This window comes from Rhamphochromis longiceps, linkage group LG11, assembly GCF_057381845.1.
Source record: "Rhamphochromis longiceps isolate RC_006_pf linkage group LG11, R_longiceps_female_GT1.1, whole genome shotgun sequence".
Taxonomy (NCBI): Eukaryota; Metazoa; Chordata; class Actinopteri; order Cichliformes; family Cichlidae; genus Rhamphochromis; species Rhamphochromis longiceps.
Genome location: NC_140567.1, coordinates 18,612,501 through 18,627,388, shown reverse-complemented (window position 1 = coordinate 18,627,388; position 14,888 = coordinate 18,612,501). Strand labels below are relative to the sequence as shown.

Below are 14,888 nucleotides of genomic sequence, written 5' to 3'. Positions count from 1 at the left end.
TGTAATGTATGCTGATGACTCCACCATGTTTTATTCAGCCAGTAGCCACTCTGAATTGACAAGCGTATTACAACTAGATTTGCTGAACGTGTTTGATTGGATAAGTAAAAACAACATGATTTTAAACGTGTCTAAATCCAAATCCATGTTAATAGGAAGTAGAGTACGCTTCGTCAACAGCCCACAACTAAATCTTTCCATAGCTGGATCGGTATTAGAACAAGTCACCCAGATTAAATTACTTGGTGTTACCATAAACCACCACCTTTCATGGTCTCAGCACATAAACTCTGTTATTAAGAAAATGGGACAGGGCATAGCTATAGCTAGGAAATGCTCTTTTTATATCACTTCTTCAATTATGAAAGATGTCATTAATGCACTAGTATTATCTCATCTAGAGTACTGCTCAATCATTTGGTCAGCAGCTAATAAGACAGATCTGAACAGACTTCAGTTAGTCCAAAATAGGGCGGCCAGATTAGTGTTAAGGTGTTCATATTATACAAGTATTGATAAAATGCACGATAAACTTTCTTGGCTTTCTGTACAAGCTAAATTATACTATGGCTTACTTGTATTTTTAAAGAAAGCAATACTGGTAAACACACCACACTTTTTTTATGCTCAGTTGCAGTATCCAGATGAAATACATAATCATGCTACACGATTCTCAACTAACCACAATTTAGTAACTCCTCGAGTTAAAAGTAACTTTTTGAAAAACTCTGTTATATTTAGAGCATCTTTTCAGTGGAATAAGTTGCCTTATAATAATAATAATAATAATAATAATAATAATAATAATGGATACTTTATTGATCCCCATGGGGAAATTACTTGTTTTTCTCTGCATTTGACCCATTCACTCAGTGAAGCAGTGGGCAGCCCACTAAGCAGGCGCCCGGGGAGCAGTGTGTAGGGACGGTACCTTGCTCAGGGGTACCTCAGGGTAGCCGTTAAGTGGATTCGAACCGCCGACCTTCCGATCATGGGGCGACCACTTTACCTACTGAGCTATCCCTGCCCCTTATGCTTTATTTGTAAAAATTGTAGAGGGTAATGTCACTTGTAATGGAAATTGTGTATTTTGTTTGAGTGTTTTTCTTATCATTTTTAATATTTACATGTTTACATTTTCAGAATTGTAAAACCTTATTGTGGATGTAAGAGCCATATTATGTGGACATTTTTGCATCCAACTCATTGTGTAACATTTTATTTGGTGGTATTTGATGGTTTGGGCCCCAGGAAGACTAGCAACCACTGTTGTGGAAGCTAATGGGGTTCCTTATAAATAAACAAATAAATAAACAAATAAACATACATCAGTAAAATGAAATGCATACAGCTCCACGCCTCAGAGACTTCAGCCATCGATCGTACTGTAAGAGAAGCCATCTGTAACTCAATTAAGTGGAATACGACAGAGGACAGTCAAATGTGACCCACTGATAAAGACCTGTTACTGACACATTGACAGCAGGATGAGAGAGGGAGGAAAAGAGAAAGAGAGAGCAATTGCCATCAGGTTCATGGCCACTTAAGACAGGTGGATCCCATCTTCTTATCCTCTGGATCAATACTACCCATTATTCATCTCAAACTGCAGATGAATAATTAAGCTTTCCTACTGGCAGTCTCTCCTTGAGGAGAAGGGTAGAGGAAGGCCACAAAAGCCATCTTGAAAGTGACATCAGTGAATGGTCACCTCGTCGAACGGGACAGAACGAACAGATTCAACAAGCGCAGTTACTCGGCTGGACTAAGACAAATGGCTCCGTTAAGGAGTCTGCTGGCATGTAATGTTAAGTACGGCACATGAGAACAAATCTACAAGTGCTACTGCTAAAGGTCAACAAGGGAAATAAGATGTAATCACAGCACTATAAGCATAAGCTGTTTAATTATAGACATTCACAGGTGCTGGTTGATGCACACAAGTATGCAGGACGTGTGTTTGTGCTCTTTAAATTTTGAATGAACAGAAGAAATTAAAGCGGCAGAACAAGGGTAAAAAAGAATCGACCGCGACGCCATCAAACTGAAAATAAAACTCCAGCGTACGGTTGAATCACCTACAATGCAACATCGGAGGAGCTACTGCTCCTCATTTTATAATGAAGAATGAAGCTCAGCTTTGCATGACAGTTGCCATGGTGACTTTGTCCTTACTACCCTAATGGTATGTGTACTGTGTGCTGATTGTTTGCAGGCCTTAATAAAGAGCCGCAGTAAGTCACATGTGAGAAAGTGACATTATTCTGTTCGTTTTGGGGTGACCCACAGTAGGTTTGCCGTCTCGTTGATTCTTCCCGCTGCTTCAGGCTTTGATGGTCTTTTCACTGACTCACCAACACATATGACACACATGAGGCAGCCAAGCAGAGAGACGCTCACCATGACACAGAACAACCAAAGTGGAGGGAGTGCTTGAGTCAGGATTGTCTAAAAGGAGGTCAAATGGGCCCATCAGTAATTCCTCTGTGGTAGGGACAGTAAAGCTGTGAGAGCTCTTTATGGACAAAACAACCTAAAAACTTTGACTAACCTAGAGGTATCTTATATCTGTGTTTTAATTACACAAAAAAATCCAAAAATATAAAAAAAAATGTTTAACTCATCAATGTGAAATTACAGGTTTTGAATGTCTGTGGGCCAGAAACAAATACGAATACTTATGAAGGTCACATAGACTTAAACATGTAACAGACAGAAGTTGGTTTTGTGTGTGCCACATTTTTTTTTAACTTATGGTTACATTTCAGCTTTCAGTACAGCAGAAAACAGAACAGTGACACAGGGTGGACTTCAAGTTCTTGAAGGCCACCCTCACTCTAAGTCAAGAGTTGCAATAAGAAAATACAGAGCTGGAAATGAGTCCAATTTCACTTTAATCAAAAATCAGAGTCCAACATGTAGGGTGAGCACATTCAATAACAATGCTTTGATCTAGGCCATTAATCAATCTCCCCCTTTTATCCATCCAACTACTTATCCATGGGTCCCCATCTACTCCACATCTATTCCCCACTATCCCCTCCTCCATCCACACGCCCCTTCAGTTTCATCATTTCTCCATCATCTATTGACTGCTGCTCTCAGACAGGAAGTTGTTGAAAGAGCTCAAACAGTGGGCTCCCCCTCTCTCACCCAGCAGTGAATAATGAAATCAAAGTGACTAATTGTCAGGAGGTTGGGAAGTTAAGATTACCACTAATGTGTGTGTGTGCAAGTCTCTGTGTGGGCATGCATGGCACAAACACACACCTGAGACTCTGTGTATGACTCATCTAATGTCCCTGAAGTTCTCCAATGCCCACAGTGCTTCCTCTGAGCCCAGCAGAGACCATTAAACCTGCAGACTGCTGATACGGAGTGACCATGGTCTCCATCATTACAAGCCTACACCTTCCTCACATCTGAGTCATGCTATGCCTGCATCACACTATGATTATTCTAAGCAGAATATAGGACTTACAAAGTATGTAAAACACAAGATTTTCTGTAGGTATTTTTAGATAGCATTTTACTAGGGAAAGTCATTTATGGCTTCCTGTGTTTAAACGACACTTTACATCCAAGAGCTTGCTCTCTTCTGCCAAATTAAAAACATTCCCAGAGTTAAGACCACGAGTCTGGTCTACATGACAGAATGCCAGTGATATTATAACTCATCCTGAGGGAAGATTAGGTGTGTAATGACCATCCAACAGTTGAGACATTTCACAGGAAACCACAATTGTTGTCAGCGTGCTCAGCAATCATTTTGACAACACTAAAATTACTGATATTGCTTTTCCAGGCACCATGCACAAAAATTTGGCTTCACTCTCTGCCCATTCTGACATACTGTAAATAAACTAATTGCAATCCATCTATTGGGACCAAATTAATTGAATAACAGACTCATCAAATCACCAACTGACTATGCCATTCACAAGGCCCTAAAGATTCAATGCACTACTCAGCAAATCATGTTGTAAAAGTAAATCTGCGGTTAATACCTGAATAGATCTCAGTTTGTTTTATTGTTTGTTTTCTTTAATCATCTAGATCCAAAACAGTTTCAAATCTATCTGACTGCTCGTGTTGTTGCCAGAATAACTAGATAACCAATTCTGACAACTTTCTTTTTTCCCCACAAATCTGGTATCCAGACAGTCCTTCCCCTCACCACTCTCTAGTGTCACTGTACAAAATATAATGAAAGCTCTGCTATGCCAGTTCAGCTGAGAGCACTTCAATAGACTGAAAAAGGGAGAGGGATGTTCAGGCCAAAAAAATGACCTAAACATGACTCAACATGAAAAAATGATTCCAATTCCTGTTGTACATGCAAGCCTTCCTGTTTGGGACACTGGTTACGATGTGACTAAATTAATCCGTTATATCCTGATATATTGGAAGAGGTCTAAGGAAGACGACTGGAGGGGAGTTTTATACAGTATATTGCCTTAGTTTGCAGACCAGTTTCCTGCTTCCTGGTTCCATCTACTGGAGATGACAATAGTTACTGTAGGTGGAGCCCAGCTTATGCTTCTTACGTCCTTACCAACGTTCAAGTTAAGCAACCAGTTTTAACAGATATGAATTTGTATGCAGATTTTTTTTTTGCACCACTGCCTAGTTAGCTGATTGTTAAAGCTGTCAGAATCTGTTCACTTCCTCTTGATGCTTATGTCCAAAATCCAAATCAGGTATAAATGGAGCTAAGCAGCTTAAAATGCTGCTTCTAAACACAAAGTCCAACTACTGTTTACGTTTTTGCATATAGTAAACTGATCACGAGTCAGAAATAAATAAACAATGTATATCCCCTTTTGATTCTGTTGAAGAAAAGGTAATTTTTTCTATAGCGATATCCTCCCCTGACAGCATCCATATCCAAACTGTAACACCATTAGGTGTCAGATGTGGAAAAAGCATACAGGTGTGTATCAGGACCCATATTCCAGCTGGTTGTGGTGGTAAAGGAAGACTGCTATCAGTTGGTTAATGTTTGCTGTACAGATTGGTGACAGGATCTCAAAAATCCAACAATTTCTTAGAAAACCCCCCCATTATTGTACAATAATTAAACAGCACATAAACAAATCAACTTTACCAAAGGAAGTATATAATGGTGAGGACGGTAGTTGTTAGAAGTGGTCCAAAGGGGTGGACCACTTCTAACAACTTGTAACCATGGACCCCAACTTGTAACCATGTAGACATCAAACAATCTGATGTGGTGCATGAAAATGACTGTGGTCATAAACCACAACCTGTTTTTAATTTTAGTTTCATTTTACTTTCAATATATTAATATAAACATTATTATATTCAGTTTCAAACATACTGCGAGAACAGTATGATTCAATATAAAGTAAAACACGAGAGGCATAAACTGAGGCTAAGCATTGTGCAAAGTGTCCCAGAGTACTGAGTGATTGTTACTTAACATACTCAGTGCACTTTTACCTCATCATGCACCTAAATATGCACTAGGACTTGGCCCTGTCTGAATGCTTTTTGTTTTTTACATACGCCTCTAGGTCCCAGAATAAACGAGAGTTTACTTTACAAAGCTATCATATCAAACAGAAATGATGGTTAAGGGAGCAAATGTAAAACCCGCGTATGCAATAAAAGGGGCCAGGAGATAGTCAGGACACCTAATGGGTCTATGAGGAACTCAGGCAAGATCCAAAATAGCAATCCAACTGGAGCATCCATCTCCATGGTGTGATAAAGCTAGTGTGTCTGGAGAAAAACACTTGTGGCCAGCACTTTTTCTGTTCTTCGTTTCATTTGACTTTGAGTGACCGTCCTCACGGGCAGTCTGTGGAAAGACAGTCCCCACCCTGTCGATAGCGACTCACTTGTGTGCTAGTCTTTGTCTCGCTCTGTCTGTATCTTTCTGTCTCCTCATCCATCTCTGTTGTTTCCAGAGACTTCAAACACTTTTTTAATTGGATGCAGGTCAGCCAATAGCTGGACTTGGCTGAATGAACTGGTGTTATCAGTGTCTAGGCAGATGGGAGCTGCACAGGTGATTTCTCAAAACTAAAAAAAAAGAAAAAAAGAGGGGGGCAGAAAGAAGCCTGTGTGAGACGTAAAGGAAGGAAGAAGGAGAAGAAGGACGGAGGAAGAGGGAGGGCGACTGTATTGATAAAGTGGCACAAACGGAAACTCCTTTTTCCTGTCGGTGCTGTGCAATAGATTATAAACTTATCTGATGGACAGCGAAATACGGAAACATCGCCGTTCCTGCCATCCTCAGAGTGGGAGATAGGTTTAAGATAAAGCCGCTTCTCAATCACTGGGACTGGCGGTCATGTGTCTCTCACAGTGTCGGCAAGATTTGGTTATATCCCCGAGAACGCTGTAGGTTAACGCTCGCTATGAAACTACAGGACCCAGTGATAGAGGAAGACTGCTCACTGCATCCATCACTTTAGCAATAATTTAGTGGGTGGGCAGCATTTGATTAAGATACAAATCCTTCAAATATCTCCCTATTTTTCTTGAATGTCAGCATTTCTGTCCATCTTGCTGACTCTTTGTTGCCCCTCTGTTTATATGAAGGGGCCATGACACAGTGCCCTAGCTCTGACAAATATCCTGTCGTAACCGTTAAGCCTGTTCGAGCCCCGGTGAGGTAAACAAGGCCCTTGTCAATCAGCAGGTCTCAGATGACTGACAGGTTAGGCCAGCCGGTAGAGGTGGAGGCGGTGTTGGTGCTGGGAAATCACACTGGAGCCAACAGCACTGATGGGAACAATAACAGTGGGGTTAGGGTAGAGGAATGACAGTAAGCTCCCTAGCTCCCTCTTCCCTTTCCTTCCTCTCTTCATCTCCTCCTCAGTCCTCAGCAGAGAGACAGACAGATCCACAGCAATCCCACTTCCACAGAGAGAAAGGCGAGGAAAGGCAGTCTGACTGCAGCTGGATTTGAGGGTCATTTGAAGAACACAACAAGGCAAAGCACACACAGTTCCATTTTCAGTTCATGCCAGGGAACCAGAGTCCTCTCTCCCTCTCCCCGTATTACTTCACCAACCCCCCTCCTTTCTCCTACACAACAGCTAAATCAATAGAAATGACAAGGCAGTCGGAAGGTCATTCGTGAGCACAGCGAGCGCTGTGGTGGAATGCTCGCCGATTCGCGGCGGACAGAACAAGTGGAAAAACAAATGCACATCCTGCCAGCGCTCCTGCCTGCCTGTCCTGCTCTAGTTCAGCTGGAGGAAAGAACAGAGCTCTGCTTTCTATACATCTACGTGCAAAATGGAGCTGAGGCTGTATCTTTAACAGAGAATATATTGTTTCCATAAGATTTCTATCAGTAACCCCACTCGTCTGTTTACACATACTATGTATACTACACACACACACACACACACACACACACACACACACACACACACTGCCCTCTTTATGTAAACAGTTTGAGGATGAGATACACGTGCTAGGCTGGCAAAATACACAAAATGCTTATCGCCCTCACTAATGAGCTATGAAGCATGTGCCTTCACCATACACAAGCACAACCACTACAGCTTGAATATTGTTGGAGATAGTCAGAGCTACATAATCCACCAGCAGGAGACACACACTGAAGCAGCAGCAGCAGCAGCAGCAGCAAAGGAGCAGAGCAGAAAGGCATCAAAAACACACAACAGCATTAATACAGGAGGAGCGGAGAGTTGCTTGTGTGTTACTCACAGAATATTCGATGGTCCCTTTGGGTCTCTGGAACGACATGCGCCTGCCATCCTTCTTTTCTGGAGTCTTCTTCTGGCCAGTATCTGAAAGCAAACGAGGCAAGGTGCGCATTACATTCATGTTCCTCTCTCCCCAGCTTGTCACAAGCTGCCGTTTCCCAGCCCCGTGGGTAGACAGCTCATTCGTCAACAGTGAGCGAGCCAGCCAGCCAGCAATGTGAGCTGTGAGCGCCCGGACCACTTTCGCTCTCTCTATCTCTCCTGTTCTCGCTCTGCTGCTACCCTCCTGCTTTTCCTCTCTCTCTCTCTATCGCACTGTCCTCTCCTTCATCTGCCTCCCCTCCCTCTCTCGCTCCCTTCTCCTCCTGGCCCGCCGTGCAGCGCAATGACAGGGGCTGAAAATCTTGGCCAACTCCCCCCGTTGCCTCTCACAGCAGACGGAGACCAGACTGACCTCCATCAGGGCACCGATGATCTGATTGCGAGCCCAAGAAGAGGAGAAGGAGGTGGATTCAGATGGGAAGCGGGGCGTGCTAAGCTGGAGACAGAAGGGGAAAAAAAGGAAAAGGGGGGCTGAACTGGAGTGTTGATGGAGGGGAAGGAAGGGCTCGATGCTACATGTTGGTTGGGTAATGGAAGGATGTTCCATAGAATAGTGACAGCTAAAGAGGAAGAAGTGTAGTGTTTGGGGGGTGGGGGTTAAAAATGACATTTACAACGTCTCTACTCTTCCTGGAAGGACCTGGCAGGTATGTAAAGGAAGTAGAAGGCAGAGCAAATTTAAGGTGGATGGCAGAGGATAACAGGAGGGCAATTGCGGCTACTGAGGTTTTAGTCAGAGAACATGAAAAATGCATGATATGGGAAAAGACGGGTAGGCTAGGGTGGTGCAGAAGATAAAGGGACAAAGGGTTAATGGGGACAGGAGAAGGTGGAGTTATACAGTTGGAGAAGGGTCGGGGTGGGGATGGGATAAGACAGAAGGATAAAGGCAAGAAGGGTGGATGGAATACTGAAAATCAGTAGATGAAAGACAAAAGATGGGATGGAGATGAAAGAAGGATGCTCTTGGGAATGAAGATGATGTTGAAAAGAGGCCAACGTTGCTCTTTGACTTGAGCAAGTCGGCCACTGAGCTTCAAGAATACTATACAAGCATTTATTTATTCAGGGGTAGGGTGTGGGACCAAAGAAGAGATGATTGGAGGAGGCTATTGGATTTATATAAAATATTTATGATGCACATATGTTGACCCGATACCCTCAGACACCTCTCTCGTAAGTCTTTGTTTTGTAGATGCTGCACATGGCTAATCAGCGGCGTTATTCGTTCCCTTATCATCAGGCATCTGAGATAGCTCAAAACATGAGTCATACACCAGTGTTGCTATTTCTGGGGCTTAGGAGTGCCTGGCAGTGAGTGAGAGGGGAGGGGGGGAAACAGAGCTGCTTCAGGTGTACAGCAACGATGATGTGGCTTACGTTTCTGAAAAAATATACAATACAGTCATAATCAGAGATGTCAGACAGGCAGCTAATGTTGCCTAACCCAAGTCATCCCCCATATATACTCACTTCTAATCCTGTCCATCCCACCCTCCGTCTTTCCATACAACCGTCTCCAAACCGCACATCATAGCAGGTCTACTATTGAAACTATAAGCTATAAGCAGTTCCTGTCTGCAATCTATACAAGGCGTACAGAGAACTATCACTGAATTCTTTGCATAATAAAGAAGAGAATAGTACTCTTCTAAAACAAGCTCTGCAAACTTTTTTTATTATCACTAAGTGCACTGATTGCTGGTGATGTTACATTAATTTTGCGGCACCATCATGAGTATTTTATTGTCGAAGCAGGAAAATAAAATACTGGTTTTCATTTTCTTCTAGAAATTGATTTTTAGACCAATATCTGTGGAATTACCTGCTGTAAATTTACATTTTTTCTTATACACCACTATTATTATTACCCCTCAGCCGTGAAAGACTGATGGGGTACTCTTATCACCCTGCTGTGTGGGCGGACAGTGTGGACATGGTTGTGAATGTGATAACTCAAAAAAGAAGCCATCTAGGATTCATAATTCATAATATGACACTAAAAATCTTGGATTAGTTGTCAGTGACCTTGATCTCAAAGTCAAGGTCAGAGGTCAAATTAGGTCACCTAGAACCTTCAAATTAACCCTGGAGAACCCATGGGGTCAAATTTGACCCCATGGTTTCCCTAGTAAACCAATGGGGTAGGATCTGACCCCATTGGTTCTCCAGGGTTATTAATACCATACTAGGAGGGCGAAGGGTAGCACTGGCGGCTCAACAGTATTTTCATTATTAGCTTGCTAATGAATGGATCATCGTGCTGCTGTAACTTATGTTTCTTGTGACAAGGTCTCCCAAATCAATTCATTCATGTTGTGTTTGGGTCCAATGGTCTGTTATGGAACCACTAAAGACCACGAGCAGCTCTTATGAAATTCAATAAATGAATTTAAAGGCCTGAAGCCTATATAGTCTTTCCTAAGGAAACCACCCAAAAAGCATAGAACAATTTAGCATTTTATCAATTCCTACCCTAGTGACCATCATGTCACCCCTCATTATAAGTTCATCAGTTAAAAGGACTTCAAGCTGGGAATCACTGTGGCAGACTATGTCTCTGCTGGCTCACACATCACACTTACATTACTAGTGGAATTTTCAGACAGGTCCATCCAAGATATCTGCAATGAAACCAATTCATTCAATATAAAAGCCACTCTCTCTGAAACACTATGAGGTTTGATTTAATCAACTCTGTCCTGCAAAATTACAACACATGACAACCTGTGTAGCACTTTGAAATTCTTGGAAAGCAAGTTGTTTTGATCAAAAACATACTGACCTGCCAAACTGCGAACGTGCGCCAAATCAATTATCCTCCATCTAAATGAAAACCTTTGACGGATGATTGCTTTCAGTAGGAAAACACAATCTGGAGCTGCTGATTGTGGATGATGGAGTTTGTGGTGCTTTTTAGAGGCGACCTGTCATAACTGTGAGTTCATCCTCTCCCTGTTATGAATGAATAATCCACTGTGTCGCTGTTTAATTGCTGGTCATGGCAGCATGGCAGACTGAAACCCAATATGCGACTCAGTAAGTAGACAGCAGAGGTGTTGATGTGCTTTGTTAGCTGGTCCAAGCTGAGTGGGCTAACAACATAAGAAAGCAGTGACGATGCCTCAGACTTCCAAATTTTGGAAAATGCCAGGAGTGGGAGAACATGAACTAGCAATGAGGACCAAAACAGACACGCAGTGAAAGAAAAAAGCAGCTCTACATTAGCAGCTGCAGGGGTGTTCGCACATGGGGAGTCGGTGATTGCTCTAAAATTAAACTTCACCCTGGATCATGGCACAAGAAATGGGCATTTTATTCACTCTCCAGACACGCAGCAGAGCACAGCGCCAGGGCATCTTCAATAAGAAAGGCTCTGGTTTCATTCCACTCCGCAGGAAACCGGCAGCATCTGCTGTTTCAGTATACGCGCTGCTTCAATACAAGGAATCTCCTCAAGTCTACAAATCACAGCATAGTTTATGCCGTGTGATCCAACAGAATCTCAAGATGTGTTGGAATGTTGCTCTTCAATAAAAATAAATAAATAAATAAATAAATAAAGTTTCTGCTGTCAATACCAAAAACTGTAAAGCACTTCCCAACATGTACTGGGATAGTGGGATAATGTGCACAAGCAGGAGCACTGGGTGCATGAGGCCATAATGGAACGGTGTGAAGAAATGATTGGCGCAATTATAGATCAAACACGGACACGGTTTGACAAAACATTCAAGGAGATGTAAACCGAGGTCACCTTTTATCCAATTTGTGGTTCAACCAAGTAAAACAACCGTTACCACAATGTCAGCTTTCTTTACTGCTGTCGTTTCCCCATAAGGAACATTTTACTTGGCTCATTAATTGGCTGAATTATAATAACACTGGGTCAGCTGTGTGAGAGAGGCTGTGAGACCGGCTCAGACACTGAAAGGAGCTGCCGTGTGTCGGGAAAAACAAAGGCCGTCTCTCACTAATGGAAACGGTCACAAGAGCTCATGCCTTTCTGAGCAACTCAGCCAAAGAAAAACAAAAAGGCGACCACATCGTGGACGCTGCCTCGTGGCTACACAACACTGCAAGGCGCAGCAAAGCAAGTATCACTAAGAAGAAACATCAACTAATAAAGTCATTACAATTCACTAATGAAATGGTACACTGCAATAAAAGTGTACCAAGTCAGGCTTTTACAGGAAATAAAGAAATAACCATATTATTAATTAATTTAGGCATCTGTAAATAATTAAAGTAATATGTAAGTAATTTTAACTACTGCATTGTATTTTACAGAAAAGAAGAAACAATGAAATTGTAAGTAACTCGTATTTTACAGGGAAATGAGACACAAATTTTACTGCAGTATACCCAAAAACAAACAACGTTTCCCTATCTTACGTCGTAAGCACACTGTACTTTTCAGGGTGTGGGTGTAGGAGGTGGCTTAACCTTGCCTAACTTCTAGGTATTTTGCAGGGAAGGAGACACTCTTTTCTGCACACTGCTTTTTAAAATTGTGTTTAAACAGTGATTGATAAAGGAAAAATAATTTAGCTCAGCTTGGCTCAATCATTGTAAGATCACAGGCCTGCAAATTTTCATGGTATTTACTTTTTTCTTGCAAGTTGTTAAGGGAGAAGGATTTACATGTTTTATTTTTTGGTAAAGCATAAGGATTATTAAGTAATCCATCATGCACATCAACGTGATGAATATTAAATAAAGATGTAAAAAGGTAGGATTAATCCACTCCATAATACAGCCTGCTCCCTGAAAAGTGCAGCATGTTTACAATAATACAGGGAAAATATTGTTAGTTTTCTGTAAAATTACCAGTAAATTGCACACTACTTAAAATTACGTATGTATTGCTTACATTTAAAGAAGTGATTATACTGTCATTATTTCTTGTAAAAACCTTAGTTGTTGTTATTGTAGTGTACCTCCCTTTAAGTATTTGAGATAAATATGATTACAGCGTAATTGGATAAGAGATTAAGAAAACAGATGAACATTTTAACCTACATCTTTTGAAGTTACATTTCTCTTCTTAATTGCAGTCAATTCAAAATAATATTAAAAGCCTACAAAGGTTTTAGTCCACAACACATACACAGCTGAGCACTTAATATCTCTTACAAGGACATCCTTGTAAGAGGTAGTGAAACACACAGATATGTTTTTATAATGGTCATGAATGTGTCATCTTGGTGATTGAGTTATAACCAAGGGAGAAAAAAGGAAAGAATGAAAGGTTTCCCTGTGAAGTACATCGCTGAGAATCTTGTGTGCTTAACAAACCTGAATGCGGCCATGCATTGGCAAGGCAATCTGAATGATTCTGGAGACGAGCTAAATGCAAATGCTACTGTATTTGACTCTAAAAACAAACGGCGTTCTGCACCTGCGCAATCTGCTGAGCATGAATCACAGCAGCTAAATATATGGTCCCCTTCATTTTAGTACACAGCCATGACAAACTGAAGCAGGCAGGGAATAGGAGAGTCAACAATTCTCTGACTAACATTCCCTCATGGTCTGTAGAATACACAAGCAGCCAATTTCCCCTTGCTCCCTTGTTTTCCCTGCCTGCTGGCTATATACTGCTCTCCCCAGATGTTATTTTTAGACAACCTCCTAATCAGTAAGGGGGGACAGAGCTCTGCGATACAACCACACTACACAGGTGCTACACAGGACCGATTAACAAAGGTGTAGACTTTCATTACAAAGTTTGTGACGGAGGAAGCATGGAAACACTAGTTTACACTGGCTTGTAACACACTGCACCGTCAGGGCAGTCATCAAGACTTGTTTAATGTTGTTTAATGTTAATAACCAGCATTAAAGATGAACTGTGTGGCTTTATTGCATTTGTGTTTTGTACTATCACTCATGTATTTGTTTAGTTTTATGTATTTCAAAATGGTCATCTAATAAGACAGCTATAAATACTACAGTGTGTGGCATTGGCTAATGCTACAGCTAAGGCTGTGCAATATGACCAATATCTCATATCCCGATATAAGACATTTATCATCCAGACAACGATATATGTCACAAAACTTTACATTTTCTGTAAATTCTGTGAATCTTGGGCAACTCAACTTGCGTGAAGTGTTTCCAGCTGGGCTGAAGTCGAGCATTTTGACAGATGCATTAAACTATACATTTTTAGACATAAGTTGTAACGGGCGCCTTTTATTTGTAAGTATTTATTACACGGCGTGCTGCGGGGAAAAGCCTGTTCCAACATTTGAGTCTTTATTTTTAGCATCTGATGGCTCTTTCTTTGCTTCTCATCTGTAAACTGCACAGTACAGTTTTCTGGTCCATGTCAGACTTTTCATAACCAAACCACATCCATGCTACAGAGGTAGCTCCTCGTTTAGAAATAAGGTCGTCGATTTGTTTTGACTGGTCTGGTTTATTTTGAAAAATCTCATAAGGATCTTGAGCTTTATTGTGAAAGGTTTATGTGGAAAATAAACAAGCGGACAGCAGAGCCACATGCTGGGTTTACCATCATTGTTGCTAACGACAACGTGTAAAAACAGTCGCTTGTGTGTGTGTATATATATATATATATATATATATATATATATATATATATATATATATATATATATATATATACATATACACACACACACACACACATATATACACACACACACACACACACACACACACACACACACATACATATATATATATATATATATATATATATATATATATATATATATATATATATATATATATATATATATATATATATATATATATATATATATATATATATATATATATATATATATATATATATATATATCCCTAGCTACAGCTACCCTTACAAAGAAAATTGATCAAAATAACAGTAAATGACTGACAGCCAATTACCAATGGTGTCTCTTTACACTATCGTATTGTTGTAAATCACTGTTTTGGTTTTGGATTTCAATCAATTGTTACATTTAAAATCACAATGCAGTGATATATAATAAATAAACAGAATGTTTCGGTTAGATACGATAAGGTTGGATATCTAGTATAATGGGTTCTGGTTAGGAATGAAAG

General features: G+C 40.8%; 1 protein-coding gene across 5 annotated transcripts in view; it reads right to left on the bottom strand.

Moving 5' to 3' along the window:
- Positions 1-14,888, bottom strand: part of oxr1a (oxidation resistance 1a) — a 180,444-nt gene that overhangs the window by 42,105 nt on the left and 123,451 nt on the right. For 4 of the 5 annotated variants that reach the window (XM_085422592.1, XM_085422591.1, XM_085422594.1 and 1 more), the window contains one exon: positions 7,711-7,793. In XM_085422592.1, the coding sequence (XP_085278718.1) occupies positions 7,711-7,793 (83 nt within the window). Of the gene's footprint in view, positions 1-7,710; positions 7,794-10,396; positions 11,215-14,888 lie in introns of those variants that run through there. The other variant, XM_085422595.1, reaches the window with a different exon arrangement.